This window comes from Oryctolagus cuniculus, chromosome 2 (assembly GCF_051225735.1).
Source record: "Oryctolagus cuniculus isolate XC-2025 breed Fujian yellow rabbit chromosome 2, ASM5122573v1, whole genome shotgun sequence".
Classification (NCBI taxonomy): domain Eukaryota; kingdom Metazoa; phylum Chordata; class Mammalia; order Lagomorpha; family Leporidae; genus Oryctolagus; species Oryctolagus cuniculus.
In genome coordinates this window covers 162866071-162878149 of record NC_142868.1, presented here as the reverse complement: position 1 = coordinate 162878149, position 12079 = coordinate 162866071, and the positions used below count along the sequence as shown (strand labels likewise).

General features: G+C 62.5%; 1 protein-coding gene across 2 annotated transcripts; it reads right to left on the bottom strand.

Moving 5' to 3' along the window:
• Positions 1-7084: 7084 nt before the first annotated feature.
• Positions 7085-11446, bottom strand: SIX2 (SIX homeobox 2). Of its 2 annotated transcripts, none has more exons than XM_017340797.4 (2): positions 10326-11446; positions 7085-8293 (listed from the first exon to the last, which is right to left on the bottom strand). In XM_017340797.4, exons 1-2 carry the CDS (start codon positions 10883-10885, stop codon positions 7963-7965), a joined length of 891 nt encoding a protein of 296 aa, XP_017196286.2. In that variant the 5' UTR covers positions 10886-11446; the 3' UTR covers positions 7085-7962. The 2 variants fall into 2 exon arrangements, with proteins under 2 accessions (XP_017196286.2, XP_051695129.1); XM_051839169.3 differs by having other exon boundaries at positions 10320-11378.
• Positions 11447-12079: the final 633 nt, after the last annotated feature.

Sequence of the window (12079 nt, the reverse complement as noted above, 5' to 3'; positions counted from 1 at the left end):
GCAAACAAAACAAAACACACTCCACAAACACCAGAGTAGCAAAACCAGTGGCAAAACCAAAATCCACATGCATAGAAAAGAGAAAGTTGATGGGGCACAGACCCCTTTCTTCTTCTTTTTTTTTTTAATTTAAAAAAAAATTTTTTTGACAGGCAGAGTGGACAGTGAGAGAGAGAGACAGAGAGAAAGGTCTTCCTTTTGCCGTTGGTTCACCCTCCAATGGCCACCGCGCTGCGGCTGGCGCACCGCGCTGATCCGAAGGCAGGAGCCAGGTGCTTCCCCTGGTCTCCCATGGGGTGCAGGGCCCAAGCACTTGGGCCATCCTCCACTGCCTTCCCTGGCCACAGCAGAGAGCTGGCCTGGAAGAGGGGCAACCGGGACAGAATCCGGCACCTCGGCCGGGACTAGAACCCGGTGTGCCAGCGCCGCAAGGCAGAGGATTAGCCTATTGAGCCACGGCGCCAGCTGAGACCCCTTTCTTCTAAAGGTCACTGAGCACTGACTAGCTCTTCACATAGAGACCCTCAATCAATCCCACTCCTGGGATATTATTCTGGTCACACAGGTGGCTCCATTGCAGTTGGGTTGGTCATGAAGCTAAGCTCCATCCAAAATGTTGTGTGGCACCTCCAAACCTACCCAACACCCACGCCTCCCATCCCACCTTCCAATCTCCTTACTCAGCAGCTCAATGCAAGGGACTGTAAGGTCCCAGATGAGGAGAGAGCCACCCAGAGAAGGAGCTGGCCCTTGAGTCACCTGTGGGAAACCGCCTGCTCACCAGAAGCACTGTTAGTGTACTGGATGTGAGCAGGAGGTAAGCTCATGTTTCGGAACGTATTTTGTTATAGGAACCCCAATACGGCCTCGTGTCTTGCTCCTCTTTGCCCCAGCTCCTTCTGGGTAGGAAGCTTGCCTCTGCTGAGTAGACTTTGAACCCAAGGCTTTTGTTGGCAAAGCTATGAGATACAGTGGGTTTTGGTCTTTCCTGATCTCCAGCTTGGTCCCTGATCCATCCTAGTTGCCTCTGGGTGTTGTGGGACTACTTGTTTGTGCCTTCCCTGGCTCCTGATTCCTGGTCTCTAGGGACACCTGCCTGCCCCTAGAGGTTGTGTCTGGGCGCCACCATCCGGCACCCTCACCTCCTTCCCCCGTCTCTGAGACCTTCTCTTGCTCTCATTCTGTCCCTAACACTGTTCCCTGTTTCTGCCTCTGAAATATTATGTGCCCTCAGGGTGACTGCTGCCCTACTCCTTTAAAAAATAACAAATGCATGCCACAAGGGAGTCAAAGGCTCCAAATGGACATCAGGGTCTCCAACATCAGGGTCTCGGGCATCAGGGTCTCGTCTTTCAGAGTAAAGCAGGTACTGAGTCCCCCCACCCCACTTTCTCCTGTTAAAAAACCTACAGTCCCTTTAGGTACTGCCCACAAAATTCTTCACTTTCTAAAGAAAGCTCTGGCTCCCGGCTCATTTGCTGAGCTCCTTAATGGACAGGTGTTGCGTCCAATAAGAGAGGAAAAAGCACTTCTGATACTTCTCCAAGCTTGTCCTGTATGAGGTGGCCTCGGCCATTCAGTTACTTTTAAGGCAGATTGTTCTGATTTTGAGGTACATGTAAGTCTCTGTAGCACCACCGAGACCCCCCACAACAACTGCCACTTCCATCCCCAGGGGAGCAGTCTTCACTCCTCGGGCTGGTTGGGTAGCTGCTACTTCCTGAAAACCCAGCAAGTCACTTTCATAGTGGAACGTAGAAGAAGGAGCCTCCACTGGCTCCTGGGAGCTTGGCAACCACACCTAACAACATCCAGAGTCTGCTTTTCTCCTCTGCCTGCTTACGTCACTGTGGATGGTAAATAGGAAGTTTGTGAAACCATCAGCATTCTGCAAAGTATCACATACATGCTAGGAGCTATCTAAATGTTACTTTGCTTCTATAAACCCCTCCACCACAGCTTCTCTGCTTTTCTAATTTCCTCTGGCTTCCCTCTGTTGCCCCATTAGGTCCAAGGCTCATTCCTTGGAAGGAGAAAGGAAAATGACTCACCCTTGCTGGTTTGCTTTCTTAAGCCTGGCTTCAGCCACTGTCCATTAGCTCACTTCCGTGGGTCGCAGCCTGTCACCTTCTTCATCATCAGTTCAGGTGTCTCAGGGTAACTTTCCAAGGTGTCCGAGGACTTTGATTCAGAGCAATAAGGCAGAGGGCAGAGACCCTACCTTGAAATGGACAGCATCACCTGAGCTTGTGCCGCTCTCTCTGCAGGTAGGGTAGGAGGTGAGGGCTTCCAGTAGGGCCTGGGGGGAGGGGCGTGGCAGGGGGCAGCTCCGTTCTGGTCTTTGGAGAGCAGGGACTGACCGCCTCCTCCCTCCCTGGGGCCCTCGAACTCCAGCGGTAAACCGGCGAGAATGGAACGAAATGACCCAGGGCCTCAAGTCAGCCCCTGGGGGCCTCAGTTTCCTGAGCAGAGAGGCCAGGAGGGGATGGAGAGCTAAGAGGCAGGCGGTGGCAGAGGCAGCAGCGGACCCTGGCCTCCCCAGCGTGCCATCTGTATTCCAGAGTAACCGGCACTGACCGTGGGTCACGTCTACACAGTAGAAGGCAAGTGAAGGAATTCAATAATTATCCGAAATACTGCGGAGAGAACCTCACCGGACGTCAACTCATCAGTGAGGGCCCCGCCTCCAACTCCGGCCACTGGCTCTCACGCTGGCCATGGTAGTCCCCGACCCGCAGGACAGCCACAACCGCCCGCCTTCACCGCCCTTGAACAGCGCGCTTGCGGCCGCCGGCGGCCTGGGAAGCGCAGGCGCTCTACGAGGCTGCAGGAAGCAAGGCCAAGCGCCGGCATTGCCGCCGCAATGGGAAGGACCCCAGCGTTTCCCGAACCTGGCTCCGCAGTTTCGCCCACACAGCGCCTTGGTTCGGATTAGACAGACGACAGATGTGCAGCTACCAGACGCTCGTGAGGGATAGGCACGACCTGTGATCCCAGGGACCGGAAAAGTCACCACGGCGCAGCGTCTCCCCCGCCCCGGGTAACGCTGCCAACGAAGCGCTTTGGAGGGCTTGAGAGCCCCTGGCCTGACGGACAGACACGTGCGCCTTTGGAGGGAGGGAGTAAAGGCCGGCAGCTTCGCAGGGGCCGCTCTGGCCCTGTCCCGAGGGCTGGTCACTCCGCAGGACCTCGGGCGGACCAAGCCGCGGAGGCAGCGCTCCCCTGCCCGGAGCCCCAGGGTCCCAGAGGAGGGCCTGTAGGGCCAGGGTGCCCCAGAGCGCAGAGGTGGAGGCCCCGGAGCTACGATGGCTGTAGAAACGACAAGGTTGCGGATGGCTTTGTGGCCTGCGTGGCTTCGCAAGCTGCGACTCCGAGGCTTCTGTGCAATGCCACGTAGCCCGGCTCCACCGGTGGCGGGAACAGAGCTTCCCCGCCCTCAGGCCAGAGTCTATTTACCCCGAGCGGCGCGCGCCTTTGCCCCCAGAGCGCGGCCCACCTCGGGGCGGGGGCCGGGTGGCTGCTGCCCGGCGCCGAGCGCGAGCGGAACTTCCCGGCCGGAGTCCTGGGGTCCAGGCGGGGTTTCCCCCTCTTTCTCCGGCCGAGAGCACGCGTGGCGCTAGGCGTACGCTGGGCCTCTGGTGGCTCGAAACTTAGCCCCGGCAGGGTCAACGGTTGTAAGCGTCCTAAAGAAAGCCTCTCTCCACGCCTCTTCCCTGAAGTCGGGCTCGGGTTTGTGAGTCCCTCCAAGAAACAGAACCTCTGGGGCGCCTCTCCGACCTTCTTCTGGACCGTCCACGCCGAAAATCTCTCTCCACTGCGGGGCGGCCCCGAGCAGGCAGGCATCCACCGCCGGATTGAGCAGCGGAAAACTCACTAGAGAGCACCCAGCCCATCTACACCCCGCCACCCAGGACAAACCATTTCGGTACTACTAGCAGCGGCACCGGCGGGACTTGGAGAAAAGACCCCGGGGAGACGGCACTTAGGGCCTTGACCCTGACCCTGGGACGCACGGTCTTTTGGGACCAGGATGAGTTCCATCGCCCGGCGCCCGACCGCGGCCATCTCGAGCCCCTCTTTCCTTCCAAGCTGTCACCGGGTCCGCGGCAGTAGCGGCCCAGAATCGCGGACCACCTGCCGCCAGGGCGGGCGCAGGCGACGCAAGAGGGGAGGCGCGTGCTCCTCCAGCGCAGCCCGCCACGGCGCTCACCGCCGCCCCCCACCCCCAGGCGCGCAGCCCGCACCTTCTGGGGCGCGCGGTTCCCCTACTTCGCCGCTCGCCGCTCTTCCCGCGCGCCTTCTCCCACCCTACGTCCTCACGCGCTGGGTCGCGGTCGCCTTCTGCGTCCCCTAGGCAGCTGTGAGAACCCAGAACACTGATGACATAGCGCGGGAGAAAGGAGAAAAAAAAAAAAAGGAAGGGACCCAATCCTTTCCCAGCCCTTCCGCACCTGTTCCTCGACGCACAACATTCACCCTTCCTTTCGTTGTCCCAGCAGCACCGGATCAGGAGGTGGGCGCCGGCGGGGTCGTGGGAATTCCGTTCTCTGTCTCTGAATACGAAGTCCACACCCGGCAGGTCCCTGCTTTCCCCAGAAACCGAAATCGTTGTTTCCACCGACGGCTGGGCTGCCCGCTTTTCTCTCCTCAGATGCGTTTAACTTTTCCCTGCTCCCCGGGCGAGCCTGCCACTCTCTGAAGACGCACCCCGGGGTGGGGACACGAGTGTCTTCTGTCCTCGCGAGGGCCAAGGTCGCCGGCTGGGGTGGAGGAGACCGGAGCTGACGCTCTGCGGACGCCCTGGGCTTTGGTGCCCCCAGCAGGTCTCCTTTCTCGCGTGCAGCCGGCTGCTCCCACGGACTGCTACGTGGGCGTGGGGCCTGGCTGAGGACAAAAGAAGGGCGTCTCGTGACGGACGTGGTCAAAGGAGCAGAAGGGGGGATTCTCAGGGACTGGCGGTGCTTCCTGTCTCTGCGCTGCTTTAAGCCCGGGATCAGAACGCCGGGCTTCCTCGGCTGTGCAGGGAGGAGGCCGGGAAGGGATGACAACCACTGGGGTCCCTGCGCGGGGGGTCGGCGGCGCCCCAGTGCGCGAAGCAACTCAGTCTGGCCGAGTGTGGAATGGAGGACTGGCTCGCATGGATTTACCCATTGGATAAGTAGCGGCTCAGACTTTTTCAGAACTTCTGTGCAACGCTCCCCACCCCGGAGACATATTTTTGGGGTTCACCTTCTAAGGGAGAACGAAAGAAGGAAGTTGCAAGCCGCGCTGCCAAGGCGGGATACACTCTCCGGAACGAAACCGGGGTGGGACTGGAACCCTGCCCCCTACTGGCGCGCGAGGGCTCCGGGCGCGCTCTAAGAACCCCACCTCAGCAGCACCCGCTGCAGCCTGGGGCGGCAGCCCCCTCTCTTTCTGGGTGCCCAGGCTTTCCCGGCAGGTCAACCGACAGGGACTGCTGCTAGCAGTGGCACCGGTGTGCGGCTGTGGATTTTCGCGCTCCTGGGACCAGAGTGATGTGCGTGCGGGCGTGAGTTTGTGTGTGTCTTGCATAGGTTTTCGTGCGGTAGGAGGTCTGAAGGCATGAGTGTGTGTCCGTGTGTGCTTGCTCCTTGTGTTGGTGCGTGCAGGTGTGAGCCTGTTCCCGCCTTTTCCCTAGGTGGCCGCTGTGGGCAGGGGGTGAGAGGTTTGGGTGCCATCCACCTAGCCTGAAACAGAGCAGGCGCTCAACGGAGTCCAGGTTAAATGAGTGTGTTCATGTCCTCGTCAAAGTTGATACAGAGCGTGTTTTTCTCTGTGAAACCTGAAAAATGTGTGGCAGGTATGGGTGATGCGGGAGACAGGAGCTCCTGTGTTCGCCTCCTGCCTAGGGGGGGTTCTTGCACCGCTCGCGGGTCGGCACCAAGGCCTGTGGCTCAGGCAGCGTCGCCTCTCCACACTTGAAGGCCGTGGGCGGCTCCACACGCCGCCGCTCAGGCCGGTTCCCTGGGGGGACCCTCCTTGGCCCTTGAGAGCAGAGCGTGCGAGGCCCTGGGAACTGCCAAGCAGTTCCTCCGGGGTGCAGAGGTGGAGGGGCGCCCGGGGCAGGCCTGGCGGAGTGGTCCCGCTCGAAGACCGAGGCGTTAGCGCCCCCCACCCCACCCCCCCACCCCCGCCATCGGAGGTCGCCCAGCTTCCCGCGAAGGTCTCCACCAGGGACGGAATCCCTAGCACTAAGAGGGCCGAGCGAAAAGGTCTGATTCTAACAGAAAGGGAAAGAAAGTCCGCAAAGCTCCAGCACGAAGACGGTGGAGCCCAACAAGCTTCCCATTCCCTGCCGCCTTTCCCGTCTGGGGCCGAGAAGCCCGGCCCGCGGTGTCCCGGTCGCGGAGGAGGGATGCGTTCGGTACCTCCAGCCACCAAGCCCCAGCCCGAAACGGAAAACTCTCGACTTCTTCCTCTCGCGCTTCAGACCCGCCCGGACCGGCTTAGACGCGTTGGTTAAAGAGGGGGCTGGAACCCGGGAGGGGTGGGGGCGCTGCAGGTTAATTTACAGCCTCAAAAGCACCTACGGCGCAGGACCCTCCGAGCCCAGGCGCCCTTTCGCTCCAGTCTAGCGCGCGTGAGTCGGCCGGGCCGCCCGAGCTTCCTCTGATGTCGCTCGGGTCCTATCCCTTCATCCTCAATGCAAACCGGCAGAAACCTCGCATCAGGTTTGAGACCTCTGCTCCTCCACCCCAGGCCCCACCCGCTGCGCGTCCGAAGCTTGGATCTTAGCGAGTGTCCCCGAGGCTGGTGGGCCCGCCCAGAGGATCGCGGCCCGTTCCAACAAGGAGTCCGCGCCTCAGTCTCGGCATCCCCAAACGCAGGTCCCCGCGCGGGACCCCATAGCATCACATCTCCCACCCCGACCCCAGAGGTGGGCGAGGGCCCCGCGCGTGGGCTTCTGCGGGAAGTTTTTCCGCACGGGCAAAAGGCTTGGGGAGGACGTTTCGGTACACAGTCCATTTACCTTGGGATTCGTCGTGGGTGTAGCGGCCCTGTGTGGAACACAGGCGCGGCTACAGTCGCGGCCCGCGGGCCTCGGGACATATATCCATATATATATGTATGATTTCTAATTTTATTATAAAATAAAAGCAGAAATATTTCCCGAGGAACATTCACATGAGGGCGTTAACAGGGGGACGGCAAGTCCGCGGCTCGGGAGGCGCGATCTGCTGGGAACTCTGTGGCCACCGTCCCGGGAGACCGGGGAGAGCACAGCGCGCGGGGCCTCGCGGAGGCAGAGGCCGGCGGCCAGGGAGGTCAGGGGCGTCTGCGGCGCCGCCCTTTCTCTTTCGCTTAAGTAAGCAGGAAAAGCTGACACCTGCAGCTCCCACAGACTCCTGGGGCACGCGTGTGGTGGGTGGGGGGAGGCTGGAGACCATCAGCATTCAAAAGCCGGGTCGTCCCTCTTCTGCCTCCCCCTCTGCTGAACGTGGAGGTAGGAGACGGGAGGGAGGGGCAGGGTGGGAAACAGGGTGTAGAGGGGAGAGAGGTGGGAACCAGGGGCCAGAATACGGAGCGCAGGAATGGCGGGAGAAAAGAGCGGAGAGAAACACACGCGCAAGCATACACACGAGGTGGCGAGCCAGACACGCAGGGAAAAAGAGAAAAAAGAAAAAGGAAGGAAAGGAGGAGACAACGGGTGGGAGAGAGAACGGGAGCGGAGTGTCATGGATTCCCTTTCCTGGTTCGAGGCCCATCCCGGGGCCCCAGCCCCGGAAGGATCTCAAAAGCAACCTGTTGAAAACAAATCCCGAACCAAGACCAAAACAGACGGCCTTCTGCTCTTCCTCGGGACCGACGGCTCTGCCCGCTCAATGCGCGGGTCTCGAAGTACCTGGTGGGGCCGCCGGCGCCGGGCGCCCTCTCCGGACGCCGCCGCTCTGGGTCCCCGGCGCCCAGCCCGGAGGGCAACGCGCCGAGGCGAGCGGCGCTCTAGGAGCCCAGGTCCACGAGGTTGGCCGACATGGGGTTGAGAATGGAGTCCTGCAGGCCGTGGTGGTGCTGCAGTGGGTCCGCACCGCCTCCGCCCGGCACGGGCACGGGCACTGCGCTGGGGCCCGGAGGGTGGCCCAGGCTGTGCAGGGACGGCAACCCGGGGGGCGGCGGAGGGCTGAGCAGCAGCGCGGGGCTGGACGACGAGTGGTCCGGCGTCCCCGACGGCGTCTTCTCGTCCTCGGAGCTCCCCAGCACCGACTTGCCGCTGCCGTTCAGCGACGAAGCCAGCGGGTTATGGCTGTTGGAATTGGCGTTTTCGCTGTTCTCCCTGCAAGCGCCGGAGCAAAGCAGCCGGGTCAGCGCGGAAGTCCAGGTCTCGCCGCGCCGCGCCGCCTCACCTGGGGCCAGAGCCCTCCACCCGCCTCGGGAGCCGCGGCCGAGTGCCCTCGAGCGCATGCGGGGCCTGTCATTTCCTCTCCCCCGGCCTCGGGGTCTCCTTCTGCCTCTTCTCTCTGTCTGTCAACACCCCATTTCTCTCCTGTCCCGCTCCTGTAGCCTCTCTCCGCCTCGCAGGCTCTCAATCTCGCATCTTTCCAGCTCACCATTAGTTCCTGCTCCTCCCCATTGCTTTCCAGGGGGCAGGCAAACCCGGCTTCCTAGAGTCAGGGGGGTGTCCAGGGAGAAAGAGAAGATGCCTGGATTCTGCTCCTCACGCCAGGCTGGCTGGACAGAAGTGGGACCAAGGATGAGGAATCCCAGACCCTGAAGCTGGGCATTTCACCGGTCTTTACCAACCTTGGCTGTTTCCCGCTCTACATGAGCGGAACCCTTGGCCAAGAAGCGACTCTTGGGTTTGAGTCCTTCCCCTCCAAGTCCAAACTGGGCAGGTTGTGTGACAGGGCTCCTCACTGGGCCCAGGAACGGGACTGCCCTTTCTCTAGTGGCCCGGTGGAAACCTCAGCTGGGGTCCCACGCCTGGCAGCTTGGAGAGCAAGTTGGCTGGGAGAAAAGTCCTGGCCTAGACTTTTCCATATAACCAGAAACTCAGGTCCCGAATCTGTAGCTCTCACCTGGGGCCCGGCCTGAGAATCGAATTCTTGAGAGTCTGAACACAAAATGTCAATAGGGGTGGAGGAGGACTCAACCAGGATAACAGAGACAGCACCTGCCCAGATCCCCATGTTTGAATCTCTCCCCCCACCCCAACTCTCAAGGGCTTCTCTTCCTGCTTTTCAGTTAGGGATACTCCCACAGGGCCAGCAGCTGAGACCCCCACTGTCCCGGCTGCTCCAGGTCATGACCTCGGAGAGCAGGGTCTAGCCCCTTCCGGGTTGTTTCCACCAGTCAGCACTCCTACCCCTGACCCCGATCAAACTCTGCACACACCCCACACTACCACCCCAGGTGTCAGGTTTTGCTGTTGACCTCAGGCTGGACGCTGTTCCCACGGTCAGTTCCTGTCTCATCCCCCTCTCTGCTTTGGGACTCCGAGGGGTTACAGAGCAGGTAGTCACCAGGCCTAATAGCCAAAGCTTCGGTTAGGTCAGGAAATCCCGGTTTCCCAGAGGACATACAACTCCCAGCCCTTTTGCGGCTCTCCGCTTACCATAGCCATGCAGAAAGCCACACACCAAGGAGGGGAGGGCCTGGTGGGGAGGGCCTGGTGGGGAGGGCTGGAGCCCAGAGGGGTCAAAGGCCTCGCAGGGATGCTGGGTCCAGCAAAGCAGAAAAGTGAGGTTGTGTTTCTCTCCTCTCCCAGAGCTGACACTTGCTCCAGGAGCCTGTCACCTCTCGATCCTCTCCATGCGGGATAAAGGACAGGCTGGCAACTCCCACGTTCAGACAAGCAAACTTCCTGCACAGGTCCTTCCGCATCCGGGCTGTTTCTGGGTAGAACTGCAGTGCTGAGCCCTCACCTCACTTTGGCCTGGAGCTGAGGCTGAGTGGGGGACTGTGTGGGGAAGCAGGGCCAGGCTGAAATCAGCCACCGGCTTCCACTTGGGTGAAAACACGGCCTTCCTCCTTGGGACCCTCAGTCCCTGCCTCCCGTGCCTGCCTGGGGGAGGACTCAGGCCTGCAGTCCTGCTCTAGCGCCCAAGCCCACTGTGTCTCCACTTTTGTGCACAAACGACCACCGAGCTGGTTGACAACTTCCCGCATTGCTGTGCCCGCTTCAGACAAATCCCCGTGCGTCCGGTCTCCGGCGAGACCCGAGCGCTGTCCCAGCCAGGCTAGGCTGCAGCCGGGACTGGAGGCCCAGTGCAGGCCTCTCCTGGGGCTGCGCTGGGCAGTCGCCCTGCCACCCCCTCTTCCTCTCTGGGGCCTGGGGAAGCCGGCGCGGAAGTTCTACTTACTCGTACCTTTCCTTGGCCTCGGCCGCCCGGTCGCGCTGCCGCCGGTTCTTGAACCAGTTGCTGACCTGCGTGGTGGTGAGGCCGGTGGCCTCGGCCAGCTCGCGCTTCTCGCGCGGTGACGGGTAAGGGTTGTGCGCGTACCACTCGCGCAGCACGCTGCGGCTCTTCTCCTTGAAGCAGTAGCTGGTCTCCTCGCCGTCCCAGATGGAGCGCGGCAGCGGGAACTTGCGGCGCACGCGGTATTTGCCCACGGCGCCCAGGGGCCGGCCGCGCAGCTTCTCGGCCTCGATGTAGTGCGCCTTGAGCCACAGCTGCTGCAGCTTGGCGTGGTTGTGCGGCGAGAACTGGTGGCTCTCCAGGATCTTGTAGAGCTCGCGGAAGTTGCCGCGGTGGAAGGCCACCACGGCCTTGGCCTTGAGCACGCTTTCATTCTTGTGGAGGTGCTCGCAGGCGGGCAGCGACCACAGGAAGCGGCCCAGCCGCTCGATGTTGCCGCCCTGCTGCAACACCTCGCACACGCACGCCACTTGCTCCTGCGTGAAGCCGAAGGTGGGCAGCATGGACATGGTGCCGGCTGCGCCCCCGCCCGCCCGCGCGCGCCCTCACCGCGCCGCGCGGTCCTGCATGGGCGCCTCCCCGCCGGGCCGTCAGAGCCGAGAGGCGGGCGGGGCGGGCCCCCCGGCCGGGCGCTGGCTCCCGGCGCGCCCCGAGTCACTGCAGGACGTCCCCGCGCCGGCCGCGGGTCCCACGCAGCTCCGCGCCCCGGCCGCCCGCGCGCCTCTTCTGCGCCCTCGCCCAAGCCCGGGGGCCGCCCGGGGCGCCGCTCCGCATGCTCCGCGCCCGCCCGCCGCTCCCTTGCTCGCCTCTCGCTTGCTCTCCCTCCCGTCTAGCTCGCTCGCAGCTTTTTTAATAATATTATTCTAAGCGGGCATGAGGCGCGGCGGCCCGCGCCCTGATTGGTCCGGTTATCTGACCTGGGGCCTGCCCGCGCCAGACAATAGTCGGAGTCAAATTATTCGCCATGGAGACGCTGTCAGTCACTGGTAACCCGAGCCCCGGCGGGCCGGGCGCCCCCCCCCCCCCCCCCCGCGGCCGCTCCGCTGACAGATCGCCGGGCTCCGCGCAAAGCGGAGGGCGGCCCGAGACAGGAGCCGGAGGCGCTCCGAGGGCCTGGGAGGCAGAGAGGGGCCGGGCGGGGGCTGGCGGCGGCGGTGATTGACGGGGCGGACGCCCAAAGAACAAGGGAGCCTGAGGACACGGGACGGGCGAGGGGGCGTGGGGACGAGCCCGGGAAGAAAAGGGGAGGATCGAGGTGGGGAGGAGAGAGGAGAGGAGGGAAGGCGGAGGACCGTTTAAGGGGGTGTCCGGCTGGAAAGCGAGCGAGAGGGGGTGGAGGGAGCCTCCAGGGGGAAGAAACTTCGGGCCGTTTTGCGCAAGGGGCGGCGCTGCAGCCTCACCCCGGGCCGCGCCAGGTGCCGCAGCTCCCAGCCGGGTCACCACGTCCCTCCCCGGGCCGCGATTCGCCGGCAGATCCGTCCAGGAGCCGGTCAGTGGGATGGGAGAGTCTGGACGCGCTCCGGCCCTCGAGCGAAGATAGCTTTTCTGGCTAACGGCGCCCCCACCCCCATCCTAGCGAGGCCGAACCCGGCGGTCCCCGAGGGAAAGGGGGAGGGAGGAAGCCTGAGAAGTAGGGACGGTTTGGCCTTGGCCGCGGGCGGACGCCTGAGGATCAACTTCTCGGAGGATTCCGCCTCGTCTCC